The sequence below is a fragment of the Solanum lycopersicum genome, chromosome 8 (genome assembly GCF_036512215.1).
Source record: "Solanum lycopersicum chromosome 8, SLM_r2.1".
NCBI classification, from domain to species: Eukaryota; Viridiplantae; Streptophyta; class Magnoliopsida; order Solanales; family Solanaceae; genus Solanum; species Solanum lycopersicum.
Window position 1 is genome coordinate 63,615,867 of NC_090807.1, and position 20,031 is coordinate 63,635,897.

Genomic DNA, 20,031 nt, shown 5'->3' on the forward strand with positions numbered 1-20,031 from the left:
ATAAGCAGTTATGCGTTTGGATAAAAGTGCTGAAGTTAAAAAAAAAAGTTGTTGATGTGTTTGGCAAATAAGTGCTGATAAACAACTTTTTAAATCAAAATGTCCGAAATACACTTAAAAGCTATTAACATAATAAAAGTTAATTAATTTATATTTTACAGCCATAAATAATTATATTTTGCTATCATTCACATATTTCTTTCTCATCACAAATTATTTATAAGAGGAGTATAAACTTATTATAGATTTTAAAGATATATAATTTGAATAGATCAAAGAACGATTTAAGATTTTATTTTAGTTTCATTAATAGGTAATAATAATTGTCTATCATTCACATATTTCTTTATTATTACAAATTATTTATAAGAGGAATATAAATTTTTATTTAAGTTATATGTGCAACTTATTTTACATTTTAATAATATATAATTTGAATAGATCACTTGAAAGATTTAAGATTTTTTTTATTTTCATTCATTAGTAATAATAATTGTCTATCATCTATACGTGAAAAGGGAAAAATGGAAGAAAGAGATGTTAGGGTTATGTGGGTAATTTGGAGATTGTATAAAAATATTAAGGGCAAAAAGGTAAAAATGTGGTCAACTTAAAATAGCTTATAAGCTAAAAAAAAAAAGCACCCCTACCCCAGCTTTTAACTTTTGGCTTAAAATAAGTTTTTTTTAACTTAAAATAAGTTATTTTAAGTATTGCCAAACAGCTAAATAAGTCAAAAACCAGCTTTTAAGTCAGTTTGACCAGCTTTTAAGCTGAGCCAAACAGGCTCAAAATCTCATTTTTGCCTTCAGATTTACATGCTTTTGCATGAAACAGAATTTGCATATTACCAATCAAAAAAACCGTTTGAAGCTCAATTAATGCATGTTGTAACATTTGAAAAGGTTTTGCGATTTGTTCAAAGAGAATCCTTTAAGTAGGGAATTTGTAGAATACTGTAGATTGTGAATTTGGTGGGCTTGCTTTATAAGCTTAATGGTACTACAGACAGATACTACAGTAGTCTACTATTTAATTGTCCCTTTCTTGAAGTTTCTCCAATACGTAGATCAACTGAGAACATGTCTCAAATATACCTTCCTTTAGGTCGAAGATATCAATTTAAATGTGGGTGCTGGCTCTGAATTGGGTGAAAGTATCATCCAAGACGTCAATGGAGTTTCAATTGTTATACTGCGATCACTGCGGGACCTATTACATCAAATTCCTAGTGTTGAAGTTGCTATCAAGGTACTTTAATACAAAAAGTTATCTGACTGTTGTTTTGGAGATCAAGTTTTCCCTATCTTCACGGTGTCTGAAAATTTCAGATTGAAGAATTAAAAGCTGCTCTATCAAGCAAGGAGTATGAGATAATTGCAGAATGCGCGCAAGAAAATCTTTCAGAGACTCCTAATGTTGTGCCGCCTCTGATAGATGACTCCTCATCACCTTCAGCTGACAAGCCACAACATTTGTCAGTGAGAAATTCTGATGTTGTTAAATCTGAAGCTGAAGATAAAGATAAAGATAAGTGGATTGTAACCAAGGTTTCTATTGCTATTAATCTGGTTGAGCTTGGCCTTCACTATGGATTGACAAGGGATGCATCGCTTGCAACGATGCAGGTAACTCAGTTTGAGGCTCCTTTATTTAGCTTTTGAAAAAAATATTATTACCTTTCAAATTGTACATTTATCTTCTTGCTATTCCAGTTCGTTAAATTTTGATTCTGTGAAATGAAAAGAACATTGTTCTCTGATGTTTCTTGGGTCAATAGTTGTCAGATAGATGATATAATGGAAACATATCGGGGAACAAAATTTGCTAAATTTCAAATGCATTTTCATTGAAGACATAGTGAGGGAAATGGTCTTATTCCATGTTTGATCTTTGTGTGCCATTTTTGTCTGATGAACAAAAGTAAATTTGATCAGAGGCAGATGCTACAATACAAATAGTTGGGCATGATGTTGCATATCACCTTTTGTGAAAAATGTATTTTCTCACTTATTGATGAATTGGTCTCAAACAAATATGCATGAAGCGTAATGCCTTGGATAGTTGTATACACACTGTGATGACTCGATATCTATTTTGAATTTTCTCTTTTTAAACCATAAATTTGGCACTTCATCATTATTGATTATATTCCAATTATGTTTTATCATTGTTTTCATTTATCTTTTAGGGGTCTTTTTTTGTGAGGGATAAAAATGAATAGTCCTGGAATAAAAAAATGGTAGTGATGAAATTTTGTTGTCTTGTTTGTTTGCGAAGTTTGGGATAACTTGTTCCCAACCAAACGACTCTTTTATTTTATGCATGCCAAATTCTGAATCCAAATCTTATTTTTGTTTTCAAGGTAAGTGGTCTGTGGCTTCTCTACAAATCCAATACAGTGGGAGAAGGCTTTTTGTCTTCAACACTTGAAGATTTCACCGTGATGGATAATCGTGAAGGTATAGCACAGGAACTCAGGTTGGCAATTCGGAAGCCGGAAACAATTGGGTATAATCCTTCACAATTAGTGTCTGATGCTGGTGCATATGCTGGCACGACCTTCAATACTATTAGTGACGAGGACATGAAACTTGTACCTGCAATGGTTATTCTTGATGCAAGATTCAATGAAAATTTGACATCGTTTTCTCTCTTCATTCAAAGGCCACAACTTCTAGTTGCACTTGATTTTTTGCTTGCTGTTGTGGAGTTTTTTGTACCAAATGTTCGAAGTATGCTGGCAAATGATGATGATGGAAGTTCTCATACTGTAGATGCTGTTATTCTTAACGATTCAGTTTTTAACCAGCCTTCTCCGGAACTCTCACTCTCTCCTCAGAGACCTTTGGTTGCCGATGATGAAAGGTATGACCTTTTCATATATGATGGCAAAGGTGGAATTTTGTTTTTGCAAGATAGGAAAGGAAAAAATCTCTCTTCTCCGAGTGAAGAGGCTATAATTTACGTTGGAAGTGGAAAGAAGTTGCAATTTAGGAATGTTAAGATCAAGGTATGTCCTCTAGACACATAATTCACTTATTATACAAATATTAATTATAAAGCTCTATTGTTTTGATGGCGATGGAATGGCTAAGTTGATTTTCTTTTTCTCTTGTGGTTCAGAATGGAAAATATTTGGATTCATGCATTTTACTTGGATCCAATAGCAGCTATTCTGCTTCAGAGGATGATGAAGTCCTCCTTGATGAAGCTTCATGTGTAGGACCATTGGAGGATGATTCTGGAGAGACTGTGGATGCTGTGCCATCACAAAATCCTAATGTCAGCAGATCTACAGAATTGATATTTGAGCTGAAGGTAAGATATTTTCTTACTTTTTAGTTTTTCATTGGCTTCTACATTTCCGTTATTGCATTGGTCAAAATGCTTTGAACTGTTTTTCCTCGAGCCAGGGGTATCGAAAACAAACTCTCTACCTCCAAGGAGGGGGGGGGGGTTACTAGTAGGGTCAGCATACACTTACCCTCCCCGGACCCCACTTTTTGCGGTTACACTGTGTATATGAGTTAGCATTAATATCAGTAAAAGATTTTCCTTCCAAAGCAACACACTAAAATGGTTCATGTATGGCCTTTTAACAAATGTATGTGAGAAATATATGGGAAAAGTATTATTGAATTGTGTATCTCTATTTATATACACTACATTGGAATCCTTTTTCAACTAGAATTCCTGTTCCTATTCTTATTCCTATTCCTATTTCTATTCGTATTTCTAAGTAGGAACATATTCACTTATTTCTATTCAAACACTCCCCCTCAAGCTAGTGCATAGAATTTATATGTACCTAGGTTGTTAGAGATGTAATTAATATGAGGATCTGTGAGGGACTTGGTGAAGATATCTGTAACTGCAAGCTAATCATTTGAGTTCAAGAATATCGTAATAATATCTCTCGTGAGTATTTTTCTCTGAAAAAGTGACAGTCAATCTTAATGTGCTCGGTCCTTTATGAAATACTGGATTTGATGCGATATGAAGAGCTACTTGATTATCACACCCAAGTTTCATTTGATCAGTTTCGCCAAACTTTAGTTCTCCCAGTTGCTTGATCCAAACTAGTTCACAAGTTGTGCCGCTATTGCTCGATATTCCGATTGTGCACTAGATCGAGCAACCATAGTATGTTTCTTACTCTTCAACAACACTAAATTACCTTTTGCTAAAACACAATATTCGGATGTCGAACGTCTATAGAGGGTGATCTTTCCCAATCAACGTCTTTATATGTGTGATATGCTCATGACTTTGATCATCATAGAATAGTCCTTTACTAGGAGTGGACTTTATATATCGCAGGATATGAACATCTGCTTCCCATTGACTATCGAAGGGGAAGTCATTAACCGACTTACAACACTCGCAACAAAAGAGATGTCTGGTCTAGGAGATAATTCAACTTCACAAAGAGCCGCGCCTACACCTTTCAGGATTACTAAGTGGCTCCACTGTCCTGGAAGGAGTTTAACATTTGGATCCATAGGAGTGTCAATAGGTCTACATTCCATCATTCCTGTCTCCTCAAGAATTTCTAAGGCATACTTGCATTGAGAAATAACAAAACCTGATCTAGACTAAGCAACCTCAATACCTATAGAAGACTTCAATCTGCCAAGGTCTTTAGTTTGGAAGTGCTTAAAGAGATGTTTCAATTTGGTGGTACCATCTTGATAATGACAGTAATAATAATATCATCAACATAAGCAATCAAATATGTACACCGATTTGGTGCAGAATGTCGATAAAACACAGAGTGATCAGCTCCACTACGAGTCATGCGAAACTGCTGATTTACTGTGCTGAAATTCCCAAACCAAGCTCTAGGAGACTATTTCAAATGATAGTCTGACCTACGTATTTGGCTAGGAGTAGGCAAGTCCGCATTAGGAGTAGGGTCTAGCGCGTGACATGAATTGTCTGGGACTTGGGATGATGCGGATGCCGATGAAAAGTTAGGAGTGGTGACATTACAACTCGAGATGTAGAAGTACCTGTAGATTCTTCAAAGGTTGGTACAGGTAACCTGAGGTATGGGTAAGACCATAGATACATCAAGATGAACAGAAGATGTGTAGTAAGACTGACACTCAAAAAATGTAACATCAGCAGATATAAGGTATTGATGAAGATCATGTGAATAACAACGATATCTTTTTTGAATTTGAGAGTAACCAAGAAAGACACATTTGAGGATACGAGGGGCTAATTTATCTTTTCGTGGGCTAAGTTATGAACAAATCATGTGCTCTCAAAGACACGAGGGGGGATATAATAGAGATGTGACTGAGGAAACAGTATGGAATGTGGACCTTGAATAAAAGATGAGGACATTTTATTTATTGAATAACAAGATGTAAGAATTGCATCTCCCCAAAAACGCAACGGAACATGGGATTCAAGGAGAATAGTACGAGTAGTCTGAATATAGTACGAGTAGTCTGAATAAGATGCCTATTATTCCTTTCTGCTACACCCCGTATGCATAAGTAGTCTGGTGAATAATGCCTTGGTAAGTCATGAACTCTTAAAATTGGGAGGATAGAGGATAATATTCTAAGGCATTATCATTACGAAGAGTACGAATAGAAACACCAAATCGATTTTGTATTTCAGCAAAGAAAATTTTGAATATAGAAAATAATTCAGAATGATCTTTCATTAATAAAACCTAAGTGCATCTTGAATAATCACTGATGGAACCAACAAAATAATGAAATCCTAAGGTTAAACTAACTCTACTAGGGCCCCAAATATCTGAATGAACTAATCAAAGAATAGACTTTGGACGACCCTCAATACTACATGAAATATAGACTTGAAGCCCTCAGTCCATGGCCCATGATTCAAGAGTACTAGACTTTGTCACACAAGCAAAAGAATTACCCGCAACATAACATCAAGCTGTGCAAACAATTTGAGCATTATTGGATAGTTGATTAGGTTAAGCACCATATGCTATTGTGGAGATGTCTGTTTACTTGCACAATTTCGAAGGAGCTCATTATGTTTCTTTAGAACAATAGGATCATAACTGGATGGTGGACCATGCAAAACATAGCACAGGTCACGAGTGTGTCCAGGTTTATAACAATGACTACACTTGGATCGAGGTTTCCCAAAATGCCCTCTCTCTCACCGATTCTCCATAGACCGGTATGTACGCTTTTCCATGGTTTGAGATGCAAGAATAGATTAGTCAACTATGGGTGATAAAACTCCTTTGTGACTGGGAGGTGCAATAAGACGAAGTTAGACGGGAGAATAATTCATTAATTTAGGGAACCGTAGGACTGTCTAGAATCTGGTCATGCATAGAGTTATGGTCATTAGGTAGTCTAGCAAGTGTAAGAATTAGAAACAATGTCTTACCTTTGCTCTTGTTGCTTTTCCACATTTGTAGTAATAGGCATCAACATATCAATTCCTCCTTGACTGTCTGTACTTGTCCTAAGTAAGCAGACATATCGGATTCTTATTTCCTTACGTTGGTCATCCGAGATGTCACATCATTGAATCGAGATATGTCGATTAGTGTGTAAGGCACGTGCCTTTTCCCAATATATAACATGTCTGGAATGGACAAAACAAGTGCATCAACTTAGAATGAATAGAGCGCCATAGAAGACTACATGATTGGGCATCCACTTTCTCCCATTGTGCTTTGGCTTTTGCACCTTGGTCATTAGACTTTGTCTTTTCATCTACCACGCAAACATTGTTTGTTAAGAGATCTTGAACACCTTGACCCTTGCACCACAACTCAACTAGTGAGCTAAATAGTTTGAACTTCCCATTAATGGTTCTAAAGTGATTATAACGCTTGAACTTTCGAGCCCCATATTTTTGGAGCCAAAAACATCACACAGAAAAACATTTTTCAAAATTTGACTTGAAAATAGTAAGAAACTCGCTGGAAACTGCCGGAAACTGGTCTGAAAATTTTGGAAGCTGCCGGAATCTGCTGAAAATTTTGATTTCGCCGCTAATTTCAAAAACTGCCTTAAAATCCCTGAAACCCTAATTACGGAGATGGATCTGGAGAAAACTAAATGGGTTCTAATCGGAAATACTGGAAGACCCCAACAATGGACGACCCCAACAGAAGAAAACAACTCGAAAACAAATAATTAGAGCAACACTCATGCGCCTGTGCGTGACCCAGATCTCGTCGGACTTCCACCTTCAAGCGACGCGGGAGAGCGCGTGAGGGGTTGCTTTCCGGTGGATTTAACTAGGGTTTGGTCGTCTGAGCTTCCCCGAGCCTCGTGATGGTGTTGTCTTTCGTACAACTCCTTCAGAACGAAAGATGACACAAACAGTCCCAACCATCGTCGTCGGAATTTGACACGGTGGCTTGAAGTTTCTCATCAATGCACTTATACCATGTTACAAATATATGGAAAAAGTATTATTGAATTGTGTATCTAAATTGTTACATTGAGACCCTATCTACAGAGAGTACATTGGAATCCTTTTCCAACTAGGATTCCTATCTCTATTCTTGTTCCTATTTCTATTCTTATTCCTGTTCTATGTAGGAACGTATATACTTATTTATTTTTATTCTAACAGTAAGCATAACTGCATAAGTCTTTCACCTTACCTTAGTCTCTACAATCCAAAAGCTCACTCTTCTGGTCTATGATTAAATTGTGATACACACCATGGTCTACAATCCAAAAGCTCTCTAGTGTTCATGTAACCCTTTTGTCTCTTTTTAAATTAGCGTTTGTATTTAGGCCTTCCAGTATGTAGGAATGGCTGAATGACGGTCGATAATCTCATGAGGGACCTTAGTTTCAGATTCATGTGTCCTCTCAACACAAGCAGTTCGGAGATAAATATCTCAAAATGTGTTGGGAAATTCTGATTCTAAAAGATCTTGACTACAATACGAATCATCAAAGCCTTCTAGACAAAAATGTTATCTATACTAGGATTCTTAGAACCAAAAATACAGTCTTCTCAGATCTGGTTTCTTTTTCTACTCCCAAAACATCTTTTAAGCAACTTTTTGTCACACTTTTTTCTTCTCCTCCCAATTTTTATATAATTGAGAGAAATGCTGCCATTTATATCATTGGGGATTTTTCTTTAATCCTTTGAATCTCTACAATCTGGATAGTAATTTGGCTCTATTATCTATATATATGTCTTGCTGTGTATATTTGTTTTAGCATGTGAAGTTTGTGAGCACTATATTTGATTCTACAATGGAGAGAGGATTGCTTAAAGGGAGAAACCCCCTTGATTTGTTTCGTGTAGTTTGAGTTGATCATGTAGATCCGGTCTTTTTGATTCAACTTGAGGGGAAGTAAAGTGGTACGTTTCCATGTTTATGTGTAACTTCATAGCGACAGGAAAACTGTCGCAAACAGTTACTGAACCTGTTCACTTTAACTATCCCTTGTCCTTCATTTCCTTGCCAAGTGGTGGAAATGACCATGAAGATCCTGTATCATTTCCATCTCTCCAACTTTTCATCCCGTCCAAACTTATTTTAATGATCTGTGGTATATTGAATTCACAGTAGTTATTTTATAGAAATTTAAACTTGCTACTTGTATTTTCATAACATTTTATGAGAACTCAATACAGGCTATTGGTCCAGAGCTTACCTTCTATAATACATCAAGAAGTGTGGGAGAGTCTGCTGCTCTTTCGAACAAATTATTGCACACACAGTTGGATGCATTCTGCAGGTCAGTTCTTTCTACTGACCATTATAGTGTGTCATTTTTGTTGTTACTTTTATCTGTTGGGAATTGAATCTTTTTCATATTGCAACCTGATCTCATGGAACTTCCAAGTTGCATATGGAAGTCCTCTTATCAGCTGTCTTGGGACATGCTAGTTGGTTCAGTAGGCCTATTGAGGAGGAAATAACACAACCTTTCCTTTTCCTCTAGAACATTGTTTATATTTGTCTATTGACGATTTCTCTGATGATATGTCGATTGGTTAGAGCATTGACTCTATGTTTGTTGAATTTGTTTCTAAAATGGTTCTCTCCATTAGTTTTGAGGAATTTTGATGGTGTAAGCTTCTAGTGTCAATAAGATGATGACAAAGGTCCGTCCAGTAAGTTCTCTTTAGTTTTTGATTATGCTGTTGATTCGGATTAAGAATGCTTAATGGAGATACTTGACAACACCATAGTATTTTGAATGATTTGCTGTTCTCCCAGTTTTTCTTTTTTGGTATGACACATGAAATCGGACCAATCCATCCGTTCTTCTTTCCTGTGTTACTGTGATGATCAAAGCAAGTTTTGGTAATGCGTTACTTATCCTGTGTAGTTTACTAGCTTATATGAAAGAATTTATGCATCCAGCTGTAAATTATAAATCAACTAAAAATCTTTCAATTCGCTTGCTATAACATTTTATTCCCGCACCATCCTTCAGAAGACTCCTCTATAAATATATGGTCCCATTAATATTATAAATTAATAATTATGTAAAAAGTACAATTATATCTAAGAAAATTTAGTGAAATATGATTGTATTATGTCCTTTTTTTTTGTTAAAATTCAAATCTAGTTGAAGTTTATCGCTAACTTTTCTTATTGTATCCAAAAGTTTCGGTATTATCTTTTCCTATTGCTCCATAAAATTGTGAAGAATTCTAGATGCAAGTGTTTCCTTACATGTAACCGGTATCAAAGGTATTTTATCATCTTCAACTTTATCATCAATATTGATTTTCCAATGATATTCACAATTTGTTCAAAGCTTCAGACCTCTGAACATGTGACATTTCCATCCGTCGAATAGGTTATTAACGTCCATTTTATTGCGATAATCGAGATCATTAATCATGACCTTGAGTGGGTTCTTTCAAATTCTTTGAGATTTCATCACTGAGCAATTTTTTCGGTGTTGAAACACTTTTTAAATTAATAAATATTAATTTATCTAATAAATAATATCTCTACGAAATAATAATATTTCATGGTCCCGCCTATATTAATTTATAAAGGTTTTACTGGAATGATCAATGAATTTATCTCGAGCTCTAGTGCAATGCAATGTTGAAATAAAAAATATCCCCGCTGTATGTAGGGGATAATTACAAAGCTTTGCTTCCACGTTTTCTTAATATTACCTTTAGTTTCAAGTTTTAGTGTTGGAATTGAGGCGTTGTAGTAGTTGTTGTTATCATCGTTGTGTGTTAGTTTAGAATGCTAGAGTTTGGCGACAATCACTCACATTCTTAAGTAAGATACAATCTTATATTAGACAAATATCATATGTATTTTGGTTAATAGATATAAATGGTGTCTTGTATTCATAAATAAACAATTAATCAGTATATCTTTTCTATCTATAGTTTTGACACTAACTGTAATTTGAGGACACCTGGTTGTCTGTTGCTCAGCTTTCTCTTAAAAGGTATTATGTAACAAACTTGGCTGTGATCTTTCCAGGATTGTTCTAAAAGGTGATACATTTGACGTGAATGCAAATGTCCTTGGATTGACTATGGAGAGCAATGGAGTCAGAATAGTGGAACCTTTCGATACCTCTGTGAAGTTCTCTAATGCTTCTGGAAAGTCAAATATACAGTTGGCTGTCTCCGATATTTTTATGAACTTTTCGTTCAGCATCTTAAGACTGTTTTTGGCAGTTGAGGATGATATCTTAGCATTTTTGAGGACCACATCAAAGAAAATGACTGTGGTGTGCTCCGAGTTTGACAAAGTTGGGAGTATCAAAAGTATGAACTAGTGCATGCAAGAGTAATTTTTTTCCCCTTGTGTTAAAGAGAGGTCTAAACTGATGAATAATGTTGATTGTTTCATCACAGGTCCGTGTAACCAAATATATGCTTTCTGGAGAGCTCGAGCTCCGCCTGGTTATGGAACAATTGGAGACTATCTGACACCAATGTTAGTAAATTTCCCCAGATTCCTTCTCTCTATTACCTTTACAAATTTGCCTGTGATACTAATTGCTCTAGTTCAACAGTGACAAACCACCCACAAAAGGAGTCATTGCTCTGAATACTAGCTTTGTCAGAGTAAAGAGGCCTGAGTCTTTCATGCTTATATGGCCCTCATCCGCTTACAAGGATGGTGAATTGGGGTCAACCACGTTTTTATCTAAAGAAGATGGCACTTGTTCTATTTGGTTCCCTATAGCACCGAAAGGTTATGTTGCAGTGGGCTGTGTTGTCTCTCCTGGAAGTATGGAACCTCCAATATCGTCTGCCTGGTGCATCTTAGCTTCTTTAGTTTCACCATGTGATTTGAGAGATTGTGTTAATATTGGCATGATGAATCGGTATGTGAAGTTATTTATTTGTTTTCTTTCTGATTCATGGAATCATTGGTACTGGAACTAGTATAAAAGTGATAAAGCAAATTTATTTTCATCTTACTCATTTCTTCTAAATGGCATTCAAGTCAAATCATATGACTCATTAGTTTTGCATACTTGTACATATTTTACCGATCTGTAATGCTCTTACCAATATCACTATGCATGCTTTTCAGTTCAATGTAGAATTTATTCTAATCTGTTCTTAGTCTTGATACCAGATCTTCCAAATTGGCATTCTGGCGTGTGGATAATTCTGTTGGTACCTTCCTGCCTTCAGAGCCGACTACTTTGAAGTTGTGCAGCAGAGCATATGATCTTCGGCATATTTTCTTTGGGCTTCCCAGAGATTTTTCTGAAACATCAAAGAGCTCAGAAACTGGGGTTTCGTCTGGTCAAAATCACGCAGTTCAATCAGAGAGGTCATCTACAGTAAACTCTCGTCGCAGGCTTGAAGCCAATGCTACATTTAGGCTAATTTGGTGGAATCAAGGTTCTGGATCTAGAAAGAAATTATCTATATGGCGCCCTATTATTCCTCAAGGGATGGTATATTTTGGTGATATTGCAGTTCAAGGGTATGAGTCTCCAAATACTTGCATTGTACTTCAGGCTTCTGATGAGTTATACAAAGCCCCTTCAGATTTTACGCTTGTGGGACAGATAAAGAAACATAGATCAGTTGATAGTATATCTTTTTGGATGCCCCAGCCTCCTCCAGGCTTTGTATCCTTGGGTTGTATAGCCTGCAAAGGAGCACCAAATCAATCTGATTTTGGTTCCTTAAGATGCATCCGCAGTGATATGGTTGCTAGCGATCAGTTTTCTGAACAAAGCATTTGGGATACATCTGATGCAAAATTCACGAGGGAGCCATTTAGTTTGTGGGTTATTGGAGATGAGTTGGGACCTTTCATTGTTCGCAGTGGTTTCAAGAAACCTCCAAAGAGGCTTGCTTTAAAGCTTGCTGATCGAGATATGGCTAACGGTTTAGAGGATATGGTGGTTGATGCAGAAATCAGAACATTCTCTGCAGCCCTTTTTGATGATTATGGTGGCTTGGTAATAAATTTATGCTTTTCGGTAGCTTTAGTGTCTGCTGCACACCAAATTGGTTAAATTAGTTGTATTATTTATAGAACAAATTGCAATTGTTTGAAAATTCTTCTACTAGGTTATAGAACAACAGTGACATATCCAATGTAGTCTCACAGGTGGGGTCCACGGAGGGTAGAATGTAAGTCGACCTTACCCCTACCTTTGTGGGGTTGAGACACTGTTTTTGATGGACCCTCGACTCAAACGAGAAGTTATTTGAAGCTGGGTTGCAAGAAAAATATGTGAGCAAAATATCAAGAAAATGAAGCAACAAATAGTAGAACACCTTATTTTAGATGCTGAAGATATTACACAATCACTAATTACTACTAGTAAGAGCCTGCTTGGATTGTAGGTGTTTTCAGGCAAAATAGCTCTTAAGCACTTTGTAGTGGTTGGGTAAGATGAAAAAGGTGTTTCTAAGCATTTCCTTTTTACACAAATAATAAAAATAAACCAGAAGTCTTTTTAGGAGCTTATGTTTTTTTTTTTTTTTAAACTAGTAATGTTGTATGCCTCAGCATTAAGGTACGCTGGAGACCTCCAAAAAGGTAGTAGCAAGCTAAAACAAGAGACTAATTGCAGAATCCTAAACTATCTACTAATTGTTCAGCATTTTCTATGCAATGTTCTTTACACCAAAAGTAGAAAGTTGCTATGCAGCTCTCTTTGATTTTCTGAATGTTGTTGAATCTATCTTCAAAGTTTCTTCCATTCCTCTCCCTCAATATAGTCCGCCAGATACAATGTGGGATTATTCTCTACCACTTCTTCTATGTCTTGCTTCCCCCTCTTTAGGAGCTTATGCTTATAAGCCGTACGTTATAAATCAGTCCAAACAGGCTCTAATATGGCTACAAGAAGATGGGTCTAGACTTTATCTCTCTCATCTAAAGGGCAACACCGCTCGACTATACGTTATAAGTTAATCCAAACAAGCTCTGATATGGCTTCTAGAAGAAGGGTCAAGCCCTTATCTCTTCCATCTAAAGGGCAACAACACTCGACTATCTACTAACCTTCTACCCTTATCCTCAATCTCCACACCTGTCCAATCTAAGATCATGTCCTCAACATGCTAAAGCTGTGCCATATCCAGTTTTATCATGTCTCCTAGTTCTTCTTCGACCTACCTCTATCTTTCAACTCTTGATATAGCTGATCTCTCACACCTCTTTACTGGTGCATCCATGCATCTCCCTTCACATGCTTGAACCATTCCAACCTTGTTTTTTTCATGTCATCCTTAAGCATCTTTCCTAGTATGCCTATACATCCATCCGAATATTTTCATCTTTGCTACACTCATAGAAGGTGCTCTTGACTGGCCATCATTTCAGCCTATTCAATAATAATGGTTGGTCTAACCACCCCTCCGCAGAACTTACCCTTAGCGACACATGCATATCGCACAGTACTGCAAATGCAAGCCTACATTTCACCCATCCACTCCAATACGATTGGAGACATCATCATCTGTCTCCCCGTCTCCTTGGAATATGGACCCAAGGTATTTGAAACTTCCTTATGTGTGCTTGTACATCGATTTTCACTTCCACCTTCGCCTCGCGCGTAATCCCTTGAATATGCTGTGTCAATTCGTCCATCGCTATGACAAATTATAATAGGCTAAGGGCTGATCCCTTGTATAACCCCATCATGACCGGAAAGTTTTCTGATCATCTGTGTTCTAACCGTGTCTTGGCTCTGACATGCCCTTAATTACCCTAATATAAGCCACAAGTACACTTCTCGCTTCCAAACATCTCGACCTCCCTAGGGTCTTTATCATATGCCTTCTCTAGGTCTATAAACACCACATGTAAGTCTCTTCCCGTCCCTATACTGATCCATAACAATCTCCTTACAAGATGGATGGCTGTTGTAGTTGATCGCCTTCCAAAGTTATTGGTGCATGTAACCTGCAAAACCTTTTCTGTTCTACTTGTATTATTATTTACTAGATGGTTCTCATATATTGGCATCTCCTTGTTGTAATATCGAGAATACATGTATCACCTTTGATGTAGTAGCATGTAAATGAGTTTCCAATTTCTACTACTTGTACATGTCTGTTCAAGCTGTGAAAATCAGTTTATTTTGTTAAGATCTTCATATCAGAAGTGCTTTTTAAACAAGCTCTTTGCGGGAGTAGCAGTTTGTGATTGGACAATATTTTTAAGAAGTGTTTTGTGTCAAACTGTGAAGAAGGATATGCTTATCAGTTCTCAATTCTTTCTTATATGCGTATTCTTGTCATAAAAAAAATCTAAAGCACTTAATTTTTTTAGGAGAAAACTTCAAACTGAGAGACATCTTCCACTACTATTCTAAAGCATTAAATTTCTTCACAAACCTAAAAAGAAGTGCTTTATTGAAAAAATTAGCACTATTGATCTTTCAGAAGAAACAGATTATTAATGCTTCTGCATGCTATTTGTTATTCTGGATTACATTAACAGGGTATAGCCATTATTAATTCACATCTCTTTTTGTTCTACTCAATTCGCAGATGGTTCCTTTGTGTAATGTGTCTTTCAGTGGCATAACTTTCAATTTACATCAAAGGACTGACTATCTGAATTCCAGTGTGACCTTTTCTTTGGCTGCTAGATCATACAATGATAAGTATGATTCTTGGGAGCCTCTTTTGGAGCCAGTTGACGGATCATTGAGGTTTTTTTTTATTTACTATTTTGACTTCCACTACTTCTTTCATTATTATTGTAACAGTTCTACTGATTAGTAAGATGAGTATAAGCTACAATTTTTTTCCTTGTAATGGAAACTAGAACTTTTAGGACCCTGGTACTCTACCGTGACACATCGTGTGAAATGTTCTGTTCCACTTCATGATTTTTATATGTAATCTATACATTACTTGATCATGAAACTACTGATTATGTGCTAGTTATTGTATCATTTAAATTTTTTTTGTACACAGAGATTAAGTTTACACCCCTTGAGGTGTGTCCTTCCTGGGCCCTGCATGAATGCAGGATGGTTTGTGCACCGGGCTTCCCTTTTCTGACAAAGATTAATTTCCTTTCTTGTCTTGCCCAAACATGCAGCCTTGATATTTTGAATCATAACTGTAAACTGGATCTGCAACTTTTTTCTATCTTGCCATTACAGCATGAGTTGTATATATATGGGAACTATCAAACCATTTGAGTCATTCCTATTCAGAATTCTGTGTTTGTTTCTCTTAGATGGTCAATCTTTGCTTCAGATGTCTACTTATATTTTGGTTTCAACATTCATTACATTTTCTATTGTAGAGATGTAGTTGCTGGGGGGATTTTTTTGACCTAGCATATCAATCTCCTTTTTTGCAAAATGTTTAGCATGTATGACAGCACCTCAGATTGAGGATATATTATCTGGAGTGATTTTTTAAATATTCAGGTACCAGTACGATGTCCATGCTCCTGGTGCAGCTTCCCAGATTCGTCTTGCATCTACAAGGGATTTGAACTTAAATATATCTGTGTCTAATGCCAACACAATATTTCAGGCCTATGCCAGCTGGAATAACCTCAGCCATGTCAAGGAGTCCTACCAGGCAAATTTTCTTTCTTTGATAAATATTCTAGCCTGGTATCAATTTCTTCAGTATGGAGCACCCATGTTTAAGGATCATTACTTGCACTAAAATTTTTCTCTCCAGCTACCTGCTGTTACTTGTTGTATACATGAGATATTACCATGTGATTGATTCCACTGAATAACTTAACACAAACATTTGAGTAATTCAAGAAACTATTCAAACTAAAATATGCAATTCACTGTTCTTCATGAGATATTTTATCAGGTATTTTTTATATCCTCCTTCTACTGTTAGTAATGTATCCCTATTTTTCTAATTTTATTTGACAGGATGCAGTCTCACCAATTGGAGGAAGCAGGTCCATCATTGATGTTCATCACAGAAGAAATTACTTCATTATCCCACAGAATAATCTTGGTCAGGACATTTTCATAAGAGCTACAGAAATCAGGGGACTACCTAGCATAATTAAAATGCCCTCTGGAGATAACAAACCAATTAAAGTACCTGTTGCGAAGAATATGCTGGATTCACACTTGAAAGGAAGTCTTTTTAAAAAAGGCAATATAATGGTGACAATAATCATAGCAGCTGCAGAGGTATGTATCTAGTTTCTTTTACAGTGGTAATAGAAAACTAAAGGTTTGTGTAAAATACATCAGCTCCTTGATAAATGACTGTTGTGTTTAATGGAGGACATGGAAACTAGGAAAATTTCTAGCTTTTTCACAATAGGTACTTGTGGAGCTGCATTTGCTTCTACTTTTAAGTCATGAGACTTGCGCTATATTTTAAGCTTGTCAAAGATAGATTAATAGAGAGAGAGAGAGACATGATGAATAAAATCATCTTCTTGACTTCTGGTAGTAGTTAAGGTTTAAATGATTTGCTTCTAGAAACGTTTACCAGGGAAATGGTTGTGGAGATTCTAAATCTCTATCTAATGATAAGAAAACACAGGTGAGGGATGACTCATTCAAGTTCTTGCAAATTCATATCAAGTTTATCCTTCTCCCGCACCTCTTTCCGTGAGAGCAGTTGTTGGTACATTGATCAAGATTTGGGAAGACCATGTGGTTAGGGGTACTCTTTTTCTGTTGTACTCATGACTGTATCAACCTTCTGCTGTCTGCTTCAGAATGCAACCCCTTTTCTCCCTTTGCTCAGTGGTATAAGAATTGTTTCTCCTGGGAGTTCCAAAACTTTTAGAACCAAAATATTAGTAAATAGTTTCCTAACGGGTTTGTCTTTCTAGACTAGCATGATCCTTTGCCATTTGTTGGAATGAATCATTTGGAACTGAGGCTCATCTAGGAAGTTCATTTGCAAAAGTTTTTCCTTGAAGCAATATCTTATCTGAATTAATGTTCTTGTAAGCCCTAGTTGGTATAAACATAAACTAGAGAACTATTGTGTTTCTATTATAGAAGATGCAGCGGAGGTAACCTATATTGTTTTCTGGGTGTATCCAGTGTTATTTATTTCACTTGAGGCATGCTTATCCCTATAGCTAAGCGAAACCCGTATGGTGTGCTTCATGTTGTTTAACGATGCTTAAAGCAGATGTGTAGGAATAAAGGGATACACCTCATCACTTATGAGCTGTGTTTAAAAAGGTGGCATCAGACAATAAAAATAGTTGTCAGAGTGATATATTGAATGCTAACAGAACATTAGAAGTGTTTTTTCTGTGATTATAAACAATTTGTAGTTTTTTATACTAGAAATCTAGTCTCTAAAATTTTCAAAAACTTAAAGATGGGTTTCTGGACCTGATTAACATGATATTTATTTATCATATATCACTTCATTAGAGTTTCTTCTGATAGTAAATGCTTGGTCCTATCGTTTATTTTATTTTATTTTTCATGAAACTCACACTCCAGTTCTGCTTTCCGCTCAATGCTCTAGCAGATCTTGGCACTTACCTGCACTTTTAACTTTCGACAACATTGGGACTTTCTTCTTTGGAGCTAATAGGCTAGATAATACCTCTTTCCTTTTAGGGTTATGAAAGATCATTTCATAAGATTCTGCCTTAAATTCTCTTTTTCTATTTAATTTCGGAAAAGTGACAAAAATACCCCTGAACTATAGGAAAAGGTCTAAAAATACCTCCCATAAACCTATTTTGCTAAAAGTATCCCTCCACTCACCTTTTCGGTTCACTTATACCCTAGAAACTAACAACCTCCACTTATTTTTTTAAAAAAATAAATTGTTTATTACGTGTCACTTTTTATTGGATGAAATTAAAAAACCCGCCTCCATCAATAGTTTATTCGACTCAAAATAATATACCCTTCCCATGATAACTTTTTGTTGGAACCAGCTAACTTTAACAAGTTCGGCTCATCTATAAGATGCTGATTAATTTATGTCTGAAGTCTTTGGAAGCCTGTTTTCTTAGTTATTGTTGTTTGTAACTTACATGGACGCTGCTTGTTTTTTTTCTTTTTTTTTTTTGAAACGGTTAGCTTTTTGCAAAGCAGTACATAGGTAGTATTGAAAATTCATATTTACAAAGTTGAAAAAAGATATAAAGTATGCCACAAATAAGATCAAACTAAAATTTTATCTAGGACATCTACGATTGATTCTGTATCACTGGAGTACAGTTTTGTAAACCAAAAGCAGAATAACAAATTTTAGTCTTCTGTACTGAAGTGCTTCTATCCTCAAAACATCTGTCATATCTTTCCTTTCAAATTGTCCTCTATATACATGAAGTGATGATCCTCCATTTCTTACATTGACGGCTTTGAAATGCAGTTCCAACAGGTTGAAGGCTTGTCTTCTCATGAGTATGCCGTAGAAGTCCGTCTTGCTCCAGATCAGAGTCACCCTTGTCCATCTCTATCCATTCAACAAAGTGCACGAACTCGTGGGAATAGCTCATATGGTTCTATAGCTTCTGATATAATCTCAGTGAAATGGAATGAAGTATTTTTCTTCAAAGTTGATTCACCGGTCTGTACTTTCTGCCTCTGCAAAGTCTCATAGGATGTACATAATGAATTCATATTACTATTATATTGCATGTTCCTGAAAATAATATACTTGCTGCATATATTGCATGTCTGTTTGCTCATAGAATGCTTAGTGGCTCTATGGTGGTCTCTTATTCAAAATTTAATCAATTGATCCTTTACTTAAGAATCATCCAAGGATTCAGATTCAAGAATTGTTGGCCATAATGGGGAACTCGATTGCGGTTCTCAAGATCCTTATATTAAGTTGGTTAGTCATACTTTCGGTAGCTTGAATTCCCAAGTGGTTAAAAGAAGCAAATACAAATGAGCGAGTCATTACAATGTGTGAGCTTAATGTGAATTGTAATGATACAGAAATGGAAGAGCTTAGAAGGTGTTGAGAGTAGAGGTTTTGTACTTCTTTTTCCTTTTCTCTTTCTTTTCTTTTTATAGGGGGGAGGGGTGGATTAATATTTTTATCATCTTCTGACATTCCAAGTTTTTTAGACAATTACATAAACTTCTTGGATAGAACTCCATTTTGTTCTGCTGATTTTGTGTACATGTTGCTTATATGCTTATCCATCTTTGTTGCAGAAATAGAGTCTTTTAAGAGTTTACTTATGGAAAATGATTTTCACCAAAACATAAACTGCTCATAGTATGCAAACAACTGTGACCTTTTATCCGCGTTTCCTTCCAACACATCATTTTTATGTCTGCTTCTGGAGTCAGTGGAACATGCATTATATTGGTGGGACCGTAGTGAATACAATTGTTCATCATGTTGCACCTGTGAGATATAATAACAACACTAAATGGTTCTCTGAGTCTAGGATCCTCAATGTGTTTTATTATGAGGCTTTCCGATCACTGACAGAAGGAGAAAATCTATTTGACTTGCCTAGTACATTGCCCTCCCTCTCTTGCATGTGTGCTTGGTTTCTCTTAGGATCAGATAGAGGTTTCCATGAGAGAGAGAGAGCATATAAAAAAAGATACATCTTCTTTCCATTGCTTTAGGTGAGAGCAAAGTTGTACCCATAAGGCCATGCCATTATGTTAG

The 20,031-nt window shown here is 36.1% G+C and overlaps 1 protein-coding gene across 2 annotated transcripts in view; it reads left to right on the forward strand.

Annotated features, from left to right (window-relative positions):
* The window catches only part of LOC101254928 (uncharacterized), a 54,215-nt gene that overhangs the window by 24,787 nt on the left and 9,397 nt on the right, over positions 1-20,031 (forward strand). Inside the window, exons 30-42 of one of the 2 annotated variants that reach the window (XM_010327230.4) lie at positions 1,108-1,251; positions 1,332-1,628; positions 2,366-3,013; positions 3,127-3,321; positions 8,623-8,726; positions 10,454-10,743; positions 10,834-10,915; positions 10,995-11,309; positions 11,555-12,407; positions 14,956-15,119; positions 15,852-16,008; positions 16,323-16,592; positions 18,766-18,963. In XM_010327230.4, the coding sequence (XP_010325532.2) occupies positions 1,108-1,251; positions 1,332-1,628; positions 2,366-3,013; positions 3,127-3,321; positions 8,623-8,726; positions 10,454-10,743; positions 10,834-10,915; positions 10,995-11,309; positions 11,555-12,407; positions 14,956-15,119; positions 15,852-16,008; positions 16,323-16,592; positions 18,766-18,963 (3,717 nt within the window). The remainder of the gene's footprint in view (positions 1-1,107; positions 1,252-1,331; positions 1,629-2,365; positions 3,014-3,126; positions 3,322-8,622; positions 8,727-10,453; positions 10,744-10,833; positions 10,916-10,994; positions 11,310-11,554; positions 12,408-14,955; positions 15,120-15,851; positions 16,009-16,322; positions 16,593-18,765; positions 18,964-20,031) is intronic. The other variant, XM_010327231.4, reaches the window with a different exon arrangement.